General features: G+C 42.8%; 1 protein-coding gene across 3 annotated transcripts in view; it reads right to left on the minus strand.

The window, feature by feature from the left end:
* MAP3K21 (mitogen-activated protein kinase kinase kinase 21) overlaps positions 1-22264 on the minus strand; it is a 54433-nt gene that overhangs the window by 3914 nt on the left and 28255 nt on the right. The window contains exons 5-10 of one of the 3 annotated variants that reach the window (XM_033841653.2): positions 18486-18726; positions 10822-10944; positions 8698-8848; positions 7996-8093; positions 4380-5165; positions 2705-2880 (exon numbers count right to left, since the gene is read on the minus strand). In XM_033841653.2, coding sequence (XP_033697544.1) covers positions 2705-2880; positions 4380-5165; positions 7996-8093; positions 8698-8848; positions 10822-10944; positions 18486-18726 — 1575 coding nt within the window. Of the gene's footprint in view, positions 1-93; positions 2881-4379; positions 5166-7995; positions 8094-8697; positions 8849-10821; positions 10945-18485; positions 18727-22264 lie in introns of those variants that run through there. The other 2 variants (XM_019941551.3, XM_019941553.3) reach the window with 2 other exon arrangements.

Consider the following 22264-nt stretch of genomic DNA (forward strand, 5'->3'; position numbering starts at 1 on the left):
CTTCATTAACACATTTTCCTTATTGAATACAAAATGAACCGTTACAAACTACAGCCACAGTCATCAGGAGATCAAAGCCACTGAGCAAGTAGACAAGCTATAAAAAAAACTTTATTAAAAAAATAGACAACATATGTAAACATCTTTTTCAGTCACAAAGCTTCATAATACAGCGTATCAGGCCCAGGCCTCAAATCTCTGCAGCGGGAGCACCTTAACTGTTGACTAATAGTAATCAGCTTAATTTATCTTTCAGTGAGCTATTAAGTCTATGTGAAAATAAATAACCAGATTCCGCTAAGTATACCTATACACATAGAAAATCGCAAATGTACAACAGATCTCAGCAAAAAATAACTATCTGCAGTAACATGTGAGATCGAGTCCTTATATGACAATTATCTTTTTAATGTAACTTCATTTCTAAAGTCATCATAATGTAGAGTTGACTAAAATAAAGCTAAACAGGAACAGAGTAGAGGGACCACACAGACGGACATCCATCACTCCCCTACCCTCACACAGAGTGCCACACACCCACACACACACACACGATGTTTTGGTAGAAGCAAAACTGAAAACACAGTTTCTATATTTCGTGTTTCATGTATTACCGTAGGCGTGTATTTCGTTTACTTTTACCTGGAAGTTATATGCCCTCATATGACTGAGTATGAAGTAGCCAACCACAGTTTCAAATGTGATACGATTTTGAGGAAACCAAATCTCTGTTATGTAATTCAACGACCACCCAAAAGTGAAGCCAAATCATAGAATGGACCGTAACACCACAGAATGTAATTAAGGACCTGAGATTGTGCTTCAAGAATTTCCTTAAGGCAAAATGCGCTTATATTAAAATAATCCTGTCATGCCCTGTTCATCACTTGCAGTGGCATACTTGTTAGATGACTAAGAGCTTCTAAAGTGGCCAAATAATATAATTTTCCTCCTTTTTTTTTTTCCTACTATAGGTAGATACTTTATCACACCGGATTAAATCACTGACCTTCCAGTTATTCAGTAAACCTTAATAAGCAAGGTAAAATTTTAAACGAAATATCAAGTAATGTTTGCAATTACAGTTTTTTACTGTAGGGAAAATTTAAAATGCTTATTGTGTGTCATCTGAATAACCATATTCTAGGGAGAGAAGCATAATAGATTTAACAAAAGAACCCAGGCAAGTTTACCAAGCTCCTGGATAGCCATTTCAGTAGCTTAATAACTCAGTAGTTTATTTGTATCGTAACTCTATGATTTATAAAAGTGACTCATAAAATAATTTAAAATCAACCTGATCTGCTATCCAAAGATTAGCTGTATAAACCCACATCTGAAAATAACTTAATTTCTCCATTCTATCACATCAGCTTGTCCCACCCAACAGATATCTAACATGTATCTACAATTAAGTGAATAACTACTATTCTAAAACACTTAAATTCTAACCGTACTGCTGTTTCTTGACTTTGCAGTGTTTCTAACTGTATTTGAGATTATTAGGATGATTATGCATTTAAACAGAGAAAAATAATATTAAATGACATGAATTTTCTTCGGCACGTAACGCACGCATCGATTGATTTTTAAAAACTCTACGACAAAAGGAAACGCTTTACGCTTCTGGATACCAAATCAATGGCTACTGATGAAGGAAGAAGGAAGATCCTTTCTACAGGGAGAACACACAGGTTAGCACCTCTCAACTGTATACAGTATGGTCGGAGTCAAATGTCAATGACTGGCTTTTTGAAAAATCTACTTTGGAGTTCTAATGGATAAAATTTTTAGAAGTTACATTCATTAAAACTTTTACGAGTTACATTCAGTAAAATTTTCTCAAAGAGAGAAACAGTGCATATTTTAGGTGAGATCTGGACATACTTATGCATTGTAAGCCTACTGCCGAGTTGGTTAGATAGTTCACATAGGACTCTCCACCTGTTCTAGTCATCAAATTTTTTTTACATAAACATCTTTACTTGCTAACATCACATTACTCTTGGCTTCTTGTTGCACAAATAACAAAAAAAAAAAAAAGGAAAGAAATGGAAGAAGGTAAAGGAAAATAGAAAACAAAAGGAAGGAAACAGGAAGGAAGGAAACAAAAATGGTGCACTCATTACAATTTCTGTGTGTACTAATAGACAAGGATATAAATGGGAGCGAACAAAGCATTTAAAATTGTGCTTAAACACAGATGTACACGGTTGCACATTTGTTTTACACGTGTGTAGTGTTTCAAGTTGCTAGGTAAGAATCCAGTGGAATAACAATACAGTCAGCCAACCGCAATCACATATATTTTTGGAGAAGTTAGACATCCATTACTAGTTTAGTAACATGGCCACAGCTTTGAAAACACAGCAGCATAAAACAATTCAAAGGTAGACACACTGTTTTCATTTGTTCACCTTAAAAAAAAAAATGCTTGAACAATATAAGGCACTTAAGACAGAAATTCTTTCTCCAGTTCGTACAGGGATGGTCGGCTCATTCTGCTTCTTAGCCTGCACAGAGGCACCGTGCAGTCCCTGCTCTGGCCTTCCACGTCGGCATCCAGTAAGGAAGGCACGTGGGGCTTAGTTCTCTCCTTGGCACCGAGGGGACAGTCAGGGGCTGGTTCTGGACCGCCCACCACAGGGCAGGCCTGTGCGGGCTGAGACTCTGTTCTCTGCGGGAAGGCCTTCGGGGCACCTACCTGGCTTCTTAGGTGGGGAGGACGGGGCAGAGGCACCATATGGACAGCTCTCTGTTTTTCGGGCGGGACCTCACTTGGCAGGTCACTATGGGGTCCAGGCGGCGAGGGGGACGTCCCCCAAACCCACTCAGGGGGCAGCTGAGAGGCTCCGGGGGCTGAGATGAGAGCTGCACCAGCTGGTTGAAGAGGCAAAGACAGTGTGTGATTAGAAGGACAGTGATGTCGAAATCAATGGATAGCAAGGAAAATAACCAGGATGACTTCCCTTAGGTGACCACCTTAAAGTGAGCTTTCACAAAAGAACCTGAACACAAACCTTACCTTTAAAATTGTTAGGAGAGAATGTTTGTTTTTATGGAAAAGTACTACAAGGTTGGAAAGACTGCTTGAACCCATGGAAACGACACCTATAAAGAGCTAAGTCATCATCATACACTTAGGACAATGATTATTAGAAGTGTTTTATTAACAGGATAGACTTCACAATGGGTTAGACTGGACTAAAGTTAAGACTTAAAAATGACGGTGAATATGACTGAATTCACTCTCAGATGATGATTTGAAAAAATGAATGAAAATAAGAAAGCAGATACAGTTTTACATGTTACAGCCTCCCTTTTTTGTTCTGAAGAACTGACTTACTACCACTGTAGCAAGTAATCATTGGCTTCAAACTAAGAAAAAAAGAATTTTTTTTATGGGATTCTTGTGCTAGGGTTTCACCGTGTGCAATTATAAATTACTAATACTTTATTGCATCATAAAAGAGCAATAAACCAAATTATCTAAAGACAATGAACAATAATATGAAAAAAAATCTTGTCTAGGCGTAGCACTTAAAGAGATAAACGAAAAGATGACGCAAATGAAAGCAGTTTCAGTTTTAATATACTTTATAACCGATCCTAGCATAACATTTTACAAACTAAAAAGCATTTTTCATATACATTATCTCACTTAATCCTCATGATCTATATCTGAGGTAGTTGTAATTATCTTTATATACAAAAGGAATACTAGTCATTCCCCACACAGCACCTACTGTCCATTCGACTTTTACACCCCCTAAACTCAATCTCAACATAAACCTGGGCAGCAAAGCCAGGTGACACTGTGTCAAACGACTAGTTTTACTGTCAACTCTCCCACTAATTATTTGGTTCAGATTTTGACAAATGACTCTCCTTCCTACCACAAGGGGCTTGGGGCAGTTATTCTCCATGTGCTTTTTCTGTTTTTGTTTTTTTTTTGCGGTACGCGGGCCTCTCACTGCTGTGGCCTCTCCTGTTGCGGAGCACAGGCTCCGGACGCGCAGCCTCAGCGGCCACGGCTCACGGGCCCAGCCGCTCCGCAGCACGTGGGATCTTCCTGGACCGGGGCACAAACCTGCGTCCCCTGCACCGGCAGGCGGACTGTCAACCACTGCGCCACCAGGGAAGCCCCTCTTTCTGTTTTAATATGCTGTTATGTATTTAAGTTACTGAAACTTAATTATACTCCTCCAAGGATCCAAATGATAAAGTCAAACAAAAGAGCAGGGTAAAATTCAAAGATTTATGTGAAAACAAATCTGTAAATGTAATCGCTTGGAGAAGATAAAATCAGAGAGCCATACAATTTTACAGTCTATCCTCTACAGTGGTGTTTGGTACTTTCACCCACGAATGCAGCCTACCTGGGGGCTGAGAAGCACATCCATCAGACATGGTCCGTCGGTGACGTGCTGCTCTTTCTTTTGAAGAAGCAGCGTAAGATGCGTCCGCACGTGCTGGAACTGTGAAGGGAGGAGACAGGTTTCCCCACACACCACGATGGGTCTCCAGTCCTGGCACGGGGGTTGACTCCTGATCCCTCCTTCCAAAGGCAGGGCAAGGATCCGGAATGGGCACCTTGGGGTCACAAGGGACGTGTGTGCTGCTCTCGAAGGAATCTTCGCCATCAGTCTGCAGCAGGCACTTGGTGGAGAGAGAAGGCATGGACAGGAGGTTCGCGGCGCTGGACGGAGGGGGCGGGGATGGGCTGCTGGTGCCCTCGCCTGCGGCTGGCAGCCTAGTGGCAGCGCTGGCACTGCTCCGGGACTTAGGCACCCGCTGGAAGATGCCCTCGCGTTTCCTCCTTTCTTCCTTGGGCAACGGGTCTTCAGCAGCCTGTGCTTTCGCGAGCTCTCTGATGTCCAGGCCCAGAGCCACCGACGCCAGCAGCACGGTGCAGCCATACAGAGCAGACTCCGTCTTCTTCCTCTGGGGGGATCTGCTCAGACTGTTCGGAGGGGTCCCCTGAGGAATGCTGGTGGCAGGGCTCACCGGGGTTCTCTCCTCCCAGCTTTCAGGTTCCACCAGATTCTCTCTCTGGCCATCTTTCCAAAGGGGGAGATCGATGTAGGCTTGGCTCGGTGATTTTATCTGCTTTGGTTTTCTGTGTTCCAATCCGTCTGGGGCAAGTTGTGGCTCTTCACATGCCCCTACGGAGAAGTACAGATACACACAGGCTAGGACCATTTTACCGTAAAAACCATGCAAGCTATACTGTAAAACGAGGCTGAAATCTAATAAATACATATTCTAAATCAAAACACATGGAGTCCTTTGCAGTTCAGCAAATGGTTCGTCCAGGAGGACCCTAAGGAAGGGGCGTCCAGGGTGCAATGACTCAGCTCCCTGCACAGGAACAGGCGAGCAAGTCCTCTGCTGTTTCCTGTCCTTCAGGAAGTGGATTTTCACTGGCATAGAAAACAGAAACTTCTATAGAAACAAAGTCATCAAGATACAGAAATGCACATGCACAGACAGCAGCAGGAGGACATGTCAGACAAAAGGTGCCCTTGTGCGTGACCTAGGTAACTGGGCCGCGCCCTGTTGCTACAGGAACCATCCTGCGTAGAGCAGTGAATTCTTGGCACACTTCAGACTATGGTGGTGCCCAGCAGCCTGTTTCAACAAGCTGCCATTAAAGTGTAGGAGCCCCGCATCAGGAGAAGATTCTCCAGAGGTCAGAGCCCCAAAGGGTAACATATTCTGCTACTGGAGAGGAAGCTATAATTCTTATCACTTAGGGCTTAACCAAGAACGACTGAAACGACGAACTCCCTCATCTGGTGTCCAGAGCATCCCCGACAGAGACACCCATGATTTCTGCAGCCTTGTGTCCACTGCACCTAAAATGTGCTCGGTTCGCTAGACTAGCCGGGTGCTAGCTTTTCTCCCAACAAGCCCGTGCTCTTCCCAGCTTTTCTCCCTTCAAGCCCAGTATCTTCCTCTGCTATCTTTCTCCCCATGTCCTCCTCCCACTGTCCCATTTCCCTCAGACAATTCCATCTCAAAATCCTGCCTGGCCCTAAGATGGCCTGACACTGCCCTTCTTCCCACATGTGATCTTGGCTTCCGCTGAAGCCTCTCTGGTGTCGTTCGGTTTCCTCCGTTTTCTACTTTCAGGTCACAGCGGCTGTGAGCATCCCTGCAGGTTTCATCTTGTGAGGGGTCTTCCCCAAGTAGTGCCTTCATCAAGTAGGCACGAACCGCGCTTTGATGGGTTGAATGCACGGTACATGTAACGAATAACAAATTATTAAGCCATCATTTTTTTAAAAAAGAGGGTAAATGCTGTTGGCAAGTAAAAGCCATAGGTTTCGAAGCATCCTGAGCACTTCCTTTCCCACACTTTCCTCCTGAGCGGTCATGAATCTACACGGATCCATCACCATCCTTCCCAGTCTTTCTACGACTGATGGCATGATTCGCAGCCCCCAAACCAAGGTGAATATCATCAATATCTACGTCAGATCCAACTGTCCTTTTAGGCTTCTCTTAGGCATTCAGGAGATACTGAAGACTTGCTATGCACCAGGCCCTGGGAGTAGAGTGGTGAACAAACCAGATAAAATCTTTGCCTTCGAGGGGCTGACATTCTAATTTGGGGTGACAGAGAACACACACATTACTGGTGCCCATGCAGACCAAGAAGGATTTCAGGGAAGAACGATGCATAAGTAAAACTGGGAACTAAGATGCAGGGATGGGGTGAGACACCACTGCAGCTAAGGCGGTCAGGGAGGTTTTCAGGAAACGCTTGGGCTGAGACAGAAACACTTCGAAGGATGAGGCCCCACGGATGGAAGGTGGGAGGGGGACCTTCAAGCAGGACAGACTGTGTAAACCTTTTGCTCAGTGACCCTTCCAATGAACTACAGGGTCAACTTAATGGAGACCCAGCTGAGTCAGCCAAATACATCCTCTTATTTCCTCCAACTGTCCTGTGGAAGAGTTATTCATAGGATCCAAATACTCTAAGAAAGAATAAAAAAAATTCAGGGAAAAAAAGCAAGAAGACTTTTTTTCAACAGTCACAAATAATGAAACTTGTACTATAGAATTAACAGTTTTATTACTATTAATTGTTCTTCATTAGTCCTCAAACACCATCTGATGATGAATCGTAGTGTATAATGAGAGACCCTCATGCCTTTACAGGCGAGAAAGAGTCAGAATACAGTAATGAATGTGACGTCAGAAAGCATCTACCCAGGGATTACACAGCACCCGCCTTGTGTCTACCTGAAAGTACTTATGGAGATATTTACGCTGAAACCACACGCTTGTGATGAACACAGAAGAAGAAAACTAAACATGGGCAGTAGGTGATAAGGTGCTTGTAAAACTGAGCATAGTACCGATCATAAGTTCAAGAAGTTTATACCGTGTTTTGCTAAGACATCTCTAATTTGACCACAGTACCAAAGGGCTGCCTTAAATTGTCAAGGATAAAGACCAATTTGCTTTTCTTCAGAGTTACCCATCATTGAAAATTTCCAGCAACTTCCAAATCTCTTCAACCTTTTAATATCTGAATATTGAATAGGAATACTGAACACTGAAAGCGATGATGGTTCGTTTAAACTAGAGATTCCAGTGTAATACTCTCCAGCAGTAGTCTCCCACAACTAACCCGCCTGACAATATTTCATCAGGTCGTGGGGTGGGAATATAATCTCAGCAGAATTTCAGGGCGCCTACATTTTCATATTTACTATTTCCTATACTACAGTAATTTGGTTCTATATAATAAATTATACTAATTTTTCTGGTGAAGAATAAGAGTTACAAATTCCTAAGAAACAATGTGGAGCCTAATTACTTTCCGCCACGAAGACTGACAGGACAGAAGATAACTTTTGAGCTTAGTGTAGCCACTGCGACTCAGTATATGTGATGCTGCTAACCTTTCCCATGTTACTTCTAGAACTCTCAGAGGCTCAGTCTAACTCAAGCAAATTCTATTTCCTGAAGCACATTTACCTGACTGGTCCACAAATAATGAAGCCAACGGCATGGTTTTCTGATTTTTTATTAAGATGGTTGACCAAGGACTGTTGCCATCTGAGAGAGGTCTTATTCTACAAGAGAAAAATGTTTATTTTGATATAATAGAACCATATGACACACAAATTAGGTTTTGGTGGATACATGCTAACAATATTTTTAGGTAGTAAAGAGAACATATTGGCCTCTATGTTTTAAAGAGCTAACAAAGTACAGATAAAACCTTAACGAGAGACAGAGAATCTTTTTAATTGCTTAACTAAATAATAATTGATTTAGTAGGATAAACCCATCCTAGAAATGAAATTATATTCAGGTATCTCTGTATTACTCTAATTGCTTTTTAAAAGTTAGGTCTGGCCTGGGCTTCCCTGGTGGCACAGTGGTTGAGAGTCCGCCTGCCGATGCAGGGTACACGGGTTCGTGCCCCGGTCCGGGAAGATCCCACACGCCGCGGAGCGGCTGGGCCCGTGAGCCGTGGCCGCTGAGCCTGCGCGTCCGGAGCCTGTGCTCCGCAACGGGAGAGGCCACAACAGTGAGAGGCCCACATACCGCAAAAAATAAATAAATTAATTAAAAATAAATAAATAAAAGTTAGGTCTGGCCAGTGCAATATTTAAAACGCACTGCTATTTATCACAGCACACACTGGAATGCCACCAGATGTCACACAAGTACCTTTCTTTGCAGTCAGTTCTTTCTTTCATTTGAATGGAATTTGGACCCCAGGTACAACCCTTTTTCTTGAAATTCCTTTTTACATCTTCAAATTCTTCTTGTCGACAGACCATGTTCCTGCCCCAAGTTTTATTGCTTTCATCTGAGGTCACTAAACAGAGAACATCATCACTCATTAACCAATTAAAAAATTGTTAAGTTAAAATGAATCAAATCAGTTGTAAAACTACCTTAGTTGAAACGTGTCAACAATTGAGAAACATGAAAACAACGAAGAAATTATTTCTTTCACCCTACTGCTGGCCAAGTTCTATCTCTAATAACAGCAAGAAGAGTGAACTAAATTAAAAGATACAAATTTGAGGTAAATTAGCCATAAAGAGTTATTTATCTATCTATGTATTTAACATTATGCAACAGTTAGGATTTCATTTTATTTGGGGGAAAAAAGGTCAAATTGAACAGTTAACTGAAAACAAACTTAATACTTAATTTTTTAACCAAATCAAAGTTTTGAACCTAAGGAACAAAGGTATATTTTAAAATTGTAATTTAAGCCAATCTTTCATGAGTCATCACAACTGTCTGGCTTCAATTACCTTTAAAAACCTGAATGTATGTAAGTTTCCCCACGTCTTGCCTTATTTCATCCCCTCTTGGGCGGTTTACACTCACGTCTAACGCCCACATGTTGCTGACACACACATATGCCAACCCCCGGCCTCTCTGTGCACTGACAGTTGGCTTGGGAATCACTGGGAGAGTGGCTATTCCTACCCACTTAGAAAACAACCCCGTCACACACCAGAGGTTCTAAAAACACAGCTGAAAACATTATGACATACCTCCACAGGGGGTAAAAATATCCCCTTTGGGTCTAACTGAAACTCTCACAGTGCGAGGATGCCAGATGAATTAGTCTATTTATTTTTTCCACTAGGCTGAACACTCTAAAATCAAAATACTAAGTGGTATTTTGAAGGACAGATCTTCCCCGACTTATGATGGGGTTTCATCCAATAATCTATCCTAAGTTAAAAATATCATAAGGTGAAAACGTGTCTGATACACCTCACCTACGAAACATCGTGGCTTAGCCCCTGCCCACCTTGAATGTGCTCAGAACACTTACACTAGTCTATAGTTGGACAAAATCATCTAATGCAAAGCCTATTTTATAATAAAGTCAAATGTCTCATGTGACCTACCGAACGCTGTACTGAAAGTGAAAAACAGACTGCTTATGTGGGTACACAGTGGTTGTGAGTGTATGGGTTGTTCACCCTTGTGATGGTGCACTGCCCAGCATCACGAGAGAGGATGGTACCCAGTATCACTGCCCAGGAAAAGATCAAAATTCAAAATTCGAGGGCTTCCCTGGTGGCGCAGTGGTTGAGAGTCTGCCTGCCGATGCAGGGGACGCGGGTTCGTGCCCCCGTCCGGGAAGATCCCACGTGCCGCGGAGCGGCTGGGTCCGTGAGCCATGGCCGCTGAGCCTGCGCGTCGGGAGCCTGTGCTCCGCAACCGGAGAGGCCACAGCAGTGAGAGGCCCGCGTACCGCAAAAAAAATAAAATTAAATTAAAAAAAAAATCAAAATTCGAAGTACGGTTTCCACTGAATGTGAATCACTCTGCACCACCATACAGTCAAAAAACCCTAAGTCGAGCCACCCTAAGTGGAGGGCTGTTTGCATCAGGTTGGTCAACACAGACCAAATTCAAGCTAACTTTCAAAAAGCAAAATATTTTTTTCCTTAAAAAACAATGAAACAAATGGAAGTAACCTTGAATTCCTGATTTCAGCTTTCAAAATATCCATAAAGAGGCTACTGATATAACGAGGTCGCGCAGGCAGGCGCTGAACAAAATGTCGCACGATACTATTTCACTTTCTACCCTGTGGCCTGGTCACATCACCGATTGCGTGGAATCTAAAAATCATTGATTGTGAGAACAAGAAAGTGAGACTAAGGAAGATAAGACCAAATCTTGCTTTCCAAATAGTCCTGACACCTCCTAAATATCACAGGGTTAGAACCGGCTATGAATGTCTGCTTCAGTTGGATCCCAGTCAGTTAGTGACAGAAAACCGCCCAGAAGCCCCCTGTGGGGGAGAAAGCTCACGCTGTATGGCCCGGAGTCGGGGGATCACCGTGGGGCTGCTCGGTGTACTGAAGCTGCTGCTGTTCAGGCTCCTCCGTTTGTCCAAGTTGGGGGAGGCCTGCACGGTTATTTTGTGCTGGAAATCTGTCAGATACGGGAAAAAAAAAAAAAGACAACTGAGAGCCCATGGTTTTCGGTTATTCCCGTAGCCCCAGCTTTCGCACATGGCAATAAAAGCAGGAACAGCCAGACAGTAAGAATACGGTGTATCTCAGAGTCTGTTCCTAGTTTCTTACTTATCTTCCATTCAGGGCTCACGTCCGTAAACAATGACTCAGAGTCATGCCGCATGAGGCACGGTGAGAGACACATGCTCACAAGGAAAGAAACTATTACTGCGTATTGCAGAACTCACGGTTTTCCGGGGAGAGAGAGTTACCTTCGTTCAGTCTGATAGAGTTGAAAACAAAATCGAGATGGGAGACACCCTGGGTTTACATGAGTCCTGGTTCTGTCACTAACGGACTACAGACCCCAAACTAGTCAGGAGCCTCTCGGCGCTGGTCCCTGTGGTTGTTGGCTAGAACAGCAGACACCTCCCAGGGTTGCCGTGGTGATTAGAACAGAAAGCGGACGGTATGCGGGGCTCCGGACATGCTACCCCAACGTTTACTACTTAGCCTGTCACATTTCCACGTGACCATCCACTCTTCATCAACCTTCCTCAACATTCAGGTCTGTTTCTTTGGGTCCTCCTTTCCTGATGCAGGCTCCCACGTCACAGAAACTTACATTAAGTACATTTTTATGCTCTTCCCCTGTGGATCGGGCTTGTGTCGGTTTAATTTTCAGAACCAGCCAGGGTCAAGAGAAACTCCCCCTTGCCTGCAGTTGAAAGCGTTTTGTGGTCACGGTACGTACATACGATGGTTACTATTACCTAACTGTAATATAGGGTAGCTCTCATGCCAGAGATATGCCAAGAACTATGGGAACATATGGAAGAAAAGTCATATTACCAGAGGAAAGAGGAGGGTGTCTGGGAAAACTCTGTTAACTGCCAGAAAAATTATCAGAAACTTGGAAGCAGGTAAAAGAAATTACTGGATGTTCTTTCAGTGCAGTGCTGAGCTTAACCTCTGACTGATGTTCTATTGACTGGGCTATTTTTACAACTCAGTAGGAGCAGAGGTTAACTTGTAGATTTTGTCTGGTGATGATGCAAATAACTGCTGTCTGGTGTAAAAGAAAATCCCAAAGGTTATGATTTACTGCCATATTGGGTTTGTATTTAGCCTAGCAATCTAATCCTAACATTTCTTTACTAAATTGACCATAAACACTTAGGTCCTCAAATTCTCATGTGAACCGATTTTAACTGGTTCCCTCATTAATTAATAAGTTGAATAAAATCATTGACACATGTTCATTTCACATAGGCAAGACAGCTATAATTTGCCTTTTTGAAAATTAAAGAACTTTAAAGAACCACTTGGTATTTGAAATGAGGAGTTCGAATTTGGTAGGCAAGACATCTATCCAATTGCTCATGCTAGGAATTTGAAACTTTTCTTGATATTGTGTTCTCCCTGACCCACCATATCCAGTCAAACACAAAATATCTTGTAAAACTCGTTATATATCCTTCTCAGAGTTATAGCTGAGAAATTTATATTCTCGGTTCTGGAACCAGCAAACTCCAGATGTGAATGAATCCCAGCTTATCACTTACTAGCCACATGAATTTTGGGAAAGTGACTTAATCTCTTTGAAGTCACAGCACCTTCACTGACAAAAATGGAAAAAATAATTATTCTTATTTCACAGGACAGTTAGGAAAAATTAAATACAAATAAATACAGAAAACACTTAAGCACAGGGCTCAGGACATAATAAATGCTCAACACACATGAGTGATGCTTTCTGTTCTCTCCATTTCCGCTGCCACCATCATTTCACGCCGAGGCTGCTACAATCCCTTGCTCGATCTTTCAGCGTCTCTGTTTGGCCCCTCTGGCTACCTCATAGCAGGCAGATGTCTTTTTAAAAATGCACGGCTGACTATCATTCCCCTGCTTAAAACCCCTCAAAGGCTTTTCATCATTCTTAAAGTTACAGGTCAAAATCATAACATCCTCTCCAGTCCCCTGCAAATCAGAGTCTGGGCTCCTTGTGCCACCCTAGCCTCACTGTGCCCTGCTCTCCCATCACTCGCCGTGGTCTACACCAGGGGTCAGCAAACTTTTCCTAAGCAGTGCCACACAGTAAATATTTTAGTTTCTATGAGCCATATGGTCTGACGGAGCGAGAAAGCATTCCCACAAACACATAAATGCGTGTGCTCCAATGCGACTCTATTATGGACGCTGCAGTTTACCTTTCCTGCAATGTTCATGTGTCAGAAAGTCGTTTTTTCTAGTATTTAAATGTTCTTAGCTTGTGAGCTATACAAAACAGGCGGGAGGCTGGATTTGGCCCAGGGGGCAGAGTCAAGCCACACTGGTCTTTTTTCAATTCCTGGAAGAAACCAAGTTTCTTCGCAGGTGTTCCCTGCCTGTTCCCCTCGTGTTTGGTAAATTCCTACTTCGAGTCTCCATTTAAATGTTTCTTTGTGAGGAAGCTGTCTGTGATCTCCTTAGACCAGGAGACATCTCTCTACTAATCACTGTCACAGGACTTTTCCTTCACAGTAGTTCATAATTACAGCAAAAAAAATAAGCATTTGTTTAATTATTAGCTTAAGGCTGCCCCCAATACAATGTCAGCTCTCTATGCTGGGGGGAAGGAGTCAGCTGCCATCACTGTGACCACCCCCAAATGTGCACAGGAAAGGTACGTGGCAAATCTTTGCTGAATCAATGTCTTCTCTGTTTAAGATTACAAGTAACACATATGCGTTAGTATACGGTATTTGTTTTTCTCTTTCTGACTTATTTCACTCTGTACGACAGACCCTAGGTCCCTCCACATCTCTACAAATCTCTGCAAATGACCCAATTTTGTTCCCTTTTATGGCTGAGTAATATTCCATTGTATATACACGTGCCACATCTTCTTTATCCATTCCTCTGTTGAGAGACGCTTAGGTTGTTTCCATGTCCTGGCTATTGTAAATAGTGCTGCTATGAACACTGGGGTGCATGTGTCTTTTTGAATTATGGTTTTCTCTGGGTATATGCCCATATATGTGGAATCTAAAAAAATGGTATAGGTGATCCTATTTGCAAAGCAGAAATAGAGACACAGACATAGAAAACAAATGTATGGATACCAAGGGGGGAGGGGTGGGATGAATTGAGAGATGGGGATTGACATATATACACTATTGATACCATGTATAAAATAGATAACTAATGAGAACCTACTGTATAGCACAGGGAACTCTATTCAATGCTCTGTGGTGACCTAAATGGAAGGAAATCCAAAAAAGAGGGGATATGTGTATACGTATAGCTGATTCACTTTGCTGCACAGCAGAAACTAACACAACATTGTAAAGCAACTGTACTCCAATTAAAAGAAAAGATTACAAGTCACACAGGGGCAGAGATCATGTTGTGAAGACAAAGTGAATGGAAATGACGTGCCAGATGGGAGGCTCTGTCCATCTACCATCTACGTGAGCAAGAAAGACTTGACTGGGCAGAGCAGTTAAGGAAAGGAAAGAATGGATGCAAGAAAGCAGCTCATCAGGGCAGATGACGAACTGAACTGGGGGGAGGGGAAGCAGGTAGGAAAAGAAAGAAATATTCTTATCCAAAGATATGAAACAGCTTAGACCGAAGCGCGTGATAAAGGTTCAACTGGCCCCGTGGTCTGTCTGCACGCTGGGGATGAGCCTCCAGCCCAGAGCAGAAGGAGGGCTGCTCTTGCAGGCCTCCGCACTAGAACACAGAATCAGGCCACGGCATCTGGATGGCAAACCATGGGGAACAAATGATGGGAGGAGAGACGCCAGGCACAGCTCAGGCAAACAGCATGGAAGGTTTTAAGACCAAGGGCGAGTTACAAAGGCACAAGACTGGACTTCCACAATCCCTAAGATCTGGAGTGCTTCCGGTCTTCTGAAAAAATCTAAAGACTTTCAGTCAGGGGGAAAAAAAGGCGCTCTGTGCTTTAGACATAAATAAAATATTCTTTATGATAAACATCCTTGTCCCTATGAAATGGGGAAAGCTTGATTCTGTCCTAGTTACACATTTAGGAAAACTTGGGCTGAACTGTTAAGGGGCCCTGGCCAATGTCCAGTTTTTCTCTGGACCGCTTGCTAGACGTGTTCTCAAGGTATCTGCTCAAGGCAGGTTATCGTGTGGGCCACAGGCTTCTGAGTAAACCTGTACTTGCGTTTCCCCTGGCAATATTTATGGACACTGACGCGGCTCGGTGGGAGCCATCGCTTCTGCAGCGGAAGCTGCAGTGTTCTTTCAAGAGTCCTGGTGGAGCTTTTGTCTTCCCTCCCTATGGGTGTGCACACACTCACTCACACTCACGCATCCCAGGCGGGACTCGGGCACTTCTGAAATGGCTCAAGTGAGAATACCAGGCTTTAGAGACACGCCGGCTTCTGAAAGCTTCCGAACCTCTTTGACCGGTTTTATATGTTCTAAAAACACAACTTTGGTTCAGAATGAACATAATACAGCAGGAGTGATACAAAGAGGTAACAATATAAAAGTATCTGCCACGAGCGTTCTTTTTCGTTCTACAAATTCCAAGGATGCACAAAATATCATTTACAAACTCTTAGATTATGCTGTCTCATTTTATAAGCATTTCTCTTCCTTATTCGCTAGCTATGCAGGATTGCCAGCAGGAAAAATTACACTTGAGTTTTCCGGCAGTAAGTCACCATAGCTATAAGTAGCCATACGATTCAAAGCTACCATCAGTGATTCTGAAGGGCAAAATTACAATACTTAGATAATTATTCACATTTAATAACAAATTTTTGAAAGATCCACAGGCATAAATATTAAGAACCAGTTTGTAGGAGTCTCAAATATGTTTCTGAGAAATTCTTTAAGCTAGTTACACATGGAAGAAAGCCTGCAAAAGGGGTTCAAGTAATTTGGTATGCTGACAGGAAAGTATCACCACCCTTCAATCTATCACCTATCAGCCGTTTCTTCCTTAAAAATGTACCATTAAATAGTACTAAAATCTGGTACCTCAAAGAATTTTCTAGCAGATGATAATATCAGAATCAGCTAACTCCCATGAACTTAATAAGGTACAAATAATTGCTTTCTCTACTCAGCAAGATTCCTGAAGGAGAAAAATAATTATTTTTTTAGTTATCATTCTTTTCTTTGGATCTTTGGGATGTTGGGCAAGTAATCCCTGGGTGTGTATGTGTGTGTATGTGTGTGTGTGGAGAGGGGAGTGTAGAGCTGGGGGATTCCAATGAGAAAAATAGTTTCCCTAGTGGTACCAGTGTCACAACAATGTAGCACCATCTTGTGGGCAGAAGAGGTAACTGCCATCCTAAATTATAGAAGCTGCATTTCATTCCTTCAAAATGGGTCAGGATTAGTGGATTTTATGGGTTATGTTTTAACTAGAATCTTTTATTAAGCGGCACAAGGTAAAGTAATGTGTAACTAAAAGGACCCCTCTATTCTCAGAAATAGAAAAGGCAAATAGTACAATCCAGGAATAATATAAATCTAGCAAAAAGGGTAAAATATATTCAATTTGCGCTGAATAAATGCAAGGTATTAGGCCAAGCAACATTTGAGAAGAAGAACCTCGGGAATCCTGAGATATTTTATTTAATCACTCTCCCAGGAACATTAAAGAATCACTGGAATGATTTCATTGTTTCCCCCAAGTTTATTTTCCATCAGTTTCTAATTAGCTCCCCCATCCAAAGTTTTGCAAGGCAATCAATAAATATTAATTATGGTAACATAGTCACAGTGCAGATAGAAGAATGCTGATACAGCTCAGGACTGGAGAAGAAAACTCACACTGAGCGCCGCTCTGAATTTTTCTATCGTCTATATTTAAAGCAGAAGCCTCGTCATACAGAAAATATTTTAAATTATGTCTGACATATCAGACCGTCCAGTGAATGGTCCTTCGAGTTACACTTTGGCTAAAAGCAAATATTAGAAAAGAACCTGGAAAAGTACCTTTTTTGTTCCCAGAGAGGGCGAAGGTAAAATGAATTAAGGACCCATTGCCTGTTCTCACCTCATCAAAACACATAATGAATAATGTATACTGTGTACTCCTGGCTACCCCATTCCAGCAATTTTCTGATCAGTTGAGGACTTCTGCCATAACCTAAAAGATCACAGTATGCTGGCAAGGCTTCTAGGATTTTGCAGTAAGTATTTTTACAAGACAATTTATACATACTTTATATAAAACAAAACTGTTGTTACTGTTATTTAAGTCAAATTTCCACACCATTATCAAACATCTCAGGAAAACCCTAGAATCCACGAGGAGCAATCTAAGATGTAATACATACAGAGAGGGACACAGAGAGAGGTAGAAACAGATATATAGACCTTACTGCACATTCTACACAGGTGCAGCCAGCTCTGAGTTCTGTCACAGTCCTTCCCTGTTAGAAAGAGCTGCAAAACACAGGCAGACATCTGGTGTCCCCTTAAGCAAAGTATAACACATAACATCAAAGAACTTGATTTCGTGAACTAACATATGTTTGCTCTTTTGCATTCTGTTTAGTTTCTCCTAACACGTATTCCTTCTATGTTATTGTCACAATGGTTTAGAAATATTTTTAAAAGTTTCCCTAGAATTACTGGTTCGTTCTCATACCTCAACGATTTTGAACCCTCAGATGAAAGTGGGCGTGTAACCGAGGCACTAGATACACTTTGCTGAGGGTGTGAATAGCAACCTTAGTGCCCCAGATCACAGCCCCGCGATCCTTGTGGAAGCAATAACTTAGTGACAAAACCTAAGTATGTTCAGATTTTAAAAGGTAATTGTAGCCAGACACTTGTGATGACTAATGAAAAGTTGGCTTAAAGTACAATTTTAAAATATACGTCTGTTCTTTAGGTTCACAACTTTGATCTGGTTAAAAAATTAGGTACTAAGATTGTTTTAAGTTAAATGTTCAATTGGACTTTTTCCCCCCCAAATAAAATAAAATCCTAACTGTTGTATAATGTTAAATACATAGATAAATAATCAGCTCTTTGCTGCTAATTGACCTTGCACTTGTACCTTTTAATTTATTCCACTTTTCTCGCTGTTACGATTAGAGACAAGAAGTTGGCCCTGGGGAGGGTGAAAGAAATCATTTCTTCACTGTTTTCGTGTTTCTTAATTGTTTACACGTTTTGAGTAAGATAGTTCTGGGCTGGATTTTCACCATGCCGAGTGATGCCGGTTCAGTGCAATCAGCTAAAGAGCAATTAATTCTGCTTTGATTTCCAAAGGAGTACATCCATGTCTCCACTAACAGGAGAGGATGCTTGGGGTGGGAGTCCCAGCACCCAGTGGCCTGCGGTGCACTCCCTCCCTAGGCTGTTTCACCCGTGAAAACTCATTAGGTCGTTACTATGACCACGAACTGAAGCAAGAGATGAAGATCTCATTCGTTCGATGCTTTAAAAGCTCACTCCCCCAGTTCTGCTGAAACAAAGAAGCGCGCGGGAGGGATGACCACCCGGGTCTTAGGGAACATGGGGATAAGATCGTACCTGAAGGTAAACTGATCCGACGCCCGTCTTTGAGCTTCAGGCGGCTCCTCTTAAACTTGCCCTTCCTCTTCTTGACGTTGGGCCTCTCCTGGCTCAGCTGGAAGATGAGGATGTTGAGCTCGCGCTCCAGCACGTCGATCTCCCGCGCGGCCAGCTGCTGCTCCCGCCGCCTGAGCAGCTCCTCCTGTGACTTCTGCTGCAGGGCGGCCCGCGTCAGCTCTTCCTCCCGGGACCGCAGCTCCTGCCGCAGGGGACAGCGTCAGCGTCACCTCGGGCTGCCGCGTCCCGCGCAGCTCCGCCGCCCGCCCGCTGCAGGTCCCCCGGACCGCGCCCCCTGCAGCCAAGACGGGCCGCGCTGGACCTCAGCACGTCAGGGACTCGCACGCGCACAAGGCTCCCTCTGGCCCTTCTAGGGTTTTTCTGTTTCATGGTTTTGGGGGTGTTTTTTAGGGGGCGGGGCGGGGGGGGCATCCTGCTTTATTAGGGGCCGTGAGCATCATTAAGTGGCAGGTTTTGAGCCTTACCATGCGGTTTCTCAGATTTGCCCTTCTTCATGGAAGGCTCTTTACGAAATTTTTTGGGGTTTTTTTGGCGGTACGCGGGCCTCTCACTGTTGTGGGCTCTCCCGCTGCGGAGCACAGGCTCCGGACGCGCAGGCTCAGTGGCCATGGCTCACGGGCCCAGCCGCTCCGCGGCACGTGGGATCCTCCCGGACCGGGGCACGAACCCGTGTCCCCTGCATCGGCAGGCGGACGCTCAAACACTGCGCCACCAGGGAAGCCCATGGAAGGTTCTTTATGAGATTTTTACCCACCTTTTTCCAAGCCCAACTCAAAAGAAGGCAGGTAAGCAGCCCCTGAGGCCGAGGCCCAGCGGGCTCATCCCGGGACACGGGCAGGCTGCACCTCACCCACAGGGACGCACAGGACACCTGGCCGCAGCGTCAGGTGCGAAGAGCGCCAAGCTGTGGGCCCCAGGGCCCACCTGTCTGTGGCCCTTCTGGTTTTATGGCCCGAAAAGGGTCATCACACTTTGTTATCGTCTCTGGCTTGTACAATCACCTGACACGTAAGACGGGCATCAACACACAGCGACCAAGTACCGATGTGAAAGTCCCATTTAAAATGAAAGCCAAAAGGGAAAGCTTGACTAATGAAAGGATAGTTCTTCTCGTCGCAAAGACTGTGGCGGTTCCGATGTCTTTCCTTAGGGTATTTAAGAGTCTGCTTAGGGAATTAACACACCGTGGTGGAGAGGTTAAGGGGAAAAACAAGGCGAACGTGACAGGGGTCAGGTGAAGGCCCATGAGAAATGAACACGCAACATCGCTAAAACGATAAGCTGCTGGAAAATACAGTCAGTACACAGAGAACTTATCAGGATCCCACGGATGGGTGGAAACTGTCACTTTATACACAGATATCATGAATTAGCTAACAAAAGTCCCTCTGTCGTGATACTGACTGATTAAAATGTAACTTCCTCTCGGTTTTGGTTTTAGAATGATTGCACTTGTAAGAAATAGAAAATCTATGAAGAATACTTTTATTCCTATTAATTTATTCAGTAGTAAAACTGAGAACTCTATTGTTTTTAATCTACATCCGCATTCTTGTTTCATTTCTGTGAAGTGTTCCGTCCTGTACCAGAGACATAAATATTCCTTTCTGTGCTGAACTGCTTTCTCTTCCCGACTAGCCTGCCATAGATCAAGCACTCCCATAGAAAGCCAGGCATCTGCAAACTTTTAGTTCCACCGCTCCAGACAAAGCTAATCTTAGGATATCCTAATGCCAAACACTTTGTGAGAAACTCCGCCTTCTCAGGTGGAGCTCTGGGCTGTGCGCTTTGAGAGCTATGAGTATGGTGTGAACATGTCACACTCCATTACAAGCAGGCCGCTTTCCAGAGGCCACCTCAAGAGTACTGATGTGTGAAGAGACAGTGCAAGACAGAGGCTCACGGAAGGAACGAGAGCTGGGCCACGGGACTGGAGTCATAAAGGAAAATAAACGTGGAGGGCCATCCTCCCACAGACAAATATGACAATGTCAAGAAGAAAAGGAGAGCCCTAAAAATAAAGGTTCTTTATTCAGATCGAACCAATTCTGAACTTACGGTAATTCGACCAAAGTGGACCGAAAGTCACCTCTGAAGCGTTCTTTATTTTTTCTAAACAACCTTCATAAACGAAATGGCAGGAGAAATGATTTTCTTAAGACCAACTGATATTCAAATTACTTCTGCTAATAAGCATCAGCTGATTTTTATAGAACAGTATTTCTTCATTACATTGTGCCAGATATAAATGACTATTTATTACTTGAAAAGAAAAAAAAAGAAAATGTTACCTGTGAAAAAAAATTCTGGAATCCATTATTTAACTGGTGGCTTTCTTCAACCAGTTTGTCCAAATTGGAGATTTTACTGTAGTGTATTTGGGGACAGAGGCTCATTTCCAGTCAGCTTCTAATTTCTAACTCATTACCGTCTGCCCTTTTGTTAAGATATTACTTTTCAGTCGTGTAGATAACAATCCAATTAGCTATTGTGAAATGAAATGGCATGAGGAAGAGATAAAGGCAGTAACTTCACTTAGGCTTTTTGTGTTACTGCTACAGTAATTGCATAAGAAACCATTTTAAATTCCAGGTCCCAAACCAAAATGTGAATCTCCTTGCAATGACTTTATAAATTAAAAAAAAAAAAAAAAATCACTTGCCTAAGACTTCATAAGAGAAAAAAATATCATCAAAGAGAAAGCAGCCAAAGGACTCTTCCTTCTGAATGAATTTTAAAACATGCAAAAGTGTGTAAAAAAAAAAAAAGTCTGGGGTGTTAGAAGCCCTTTGGATACTTTGAAATTATGAAGCACACAAAAACATTCTTTTGGTCGCTGAGATCACTCCTCAAGTACTACGTGTTTAATTGCTCGGCACAGGCCACTTAATAATGGAAAATCCAAATTCCTGGCAGTAGGTGTTAATCATTAACAGTGACAGGCCTTCGTACAGTGGTTCAAAGACAGGTGCACGCACCCAGTGCACAGAGACAGACACACAGAGATAAGAAGCCAGGAATCTGGGGAGGAACCGGTATCTATGGAGGCTACAGTTTACTGAATAACACAGAGCAAGGCCAAGTCACTGACCATTAATTCCAAGTCTGACGCCTCCTACCTTAAGCAATCAGTGAACAAGAAAGGGAGATAGAGCACGTCTACTGTGCTTTTGACTCCATCAAAAAAGATGCAATTAGAAACCTTGGGGGAAAAAATAAAGGACTATATATTCTTTAATTGTAAATCAAAGGCTCACAAGATACCATAAATGCTGTACTTCAAAAAGCACTGCACAGAAATCACGTAAAAAGAAAAAGAAAAGATACCACTAGAACGAAAATGAATCCAAAGAACAACAAGGAAACTACTTTTAAGACTTCAAAATGGAGAAAGAGGAGCCATCCATTCTTTTCTTTTTTTTTAACATCCTTATTGGAGTATAATTGCTTTACAATGGCGTGTTAGTTTCTGCTGTACAACAAAGCGAATCAGCTGTACAGATACATATGTTCCCGAGTCATCCATTCTTGAAGCATGCTTTTTTTGATTTTTACACCACATACGATAAGAATGAACTCACTGAATGTGCCTCTATCCTACAGTTTCATAAATAATTATCAAGAATTAAAAATAAGAGTTTAAAATAATAATAGTTATTAATAACATTGCTTCCACACTTAAAATTCTGTGATTTCAAGTCTTATCCTTCCTCCAAGTC

Source organism: Tursiops truncatus, chromosome 16 (assembly GCF_011762595.2).
Source record: "Tursiops truncatus isolate mTurTru1 chromosome 16, mTurTru1.mat.Y, whole genome shotgun sequence".
In the NCBI taxonomy this organism is placed as follows: domain Eukaryota; kingdom Metazoa; phylum Chordata; class Mammalia; order Artiodactyla; family Delphinidae; genus Tursiops; species Tursiops truncatus.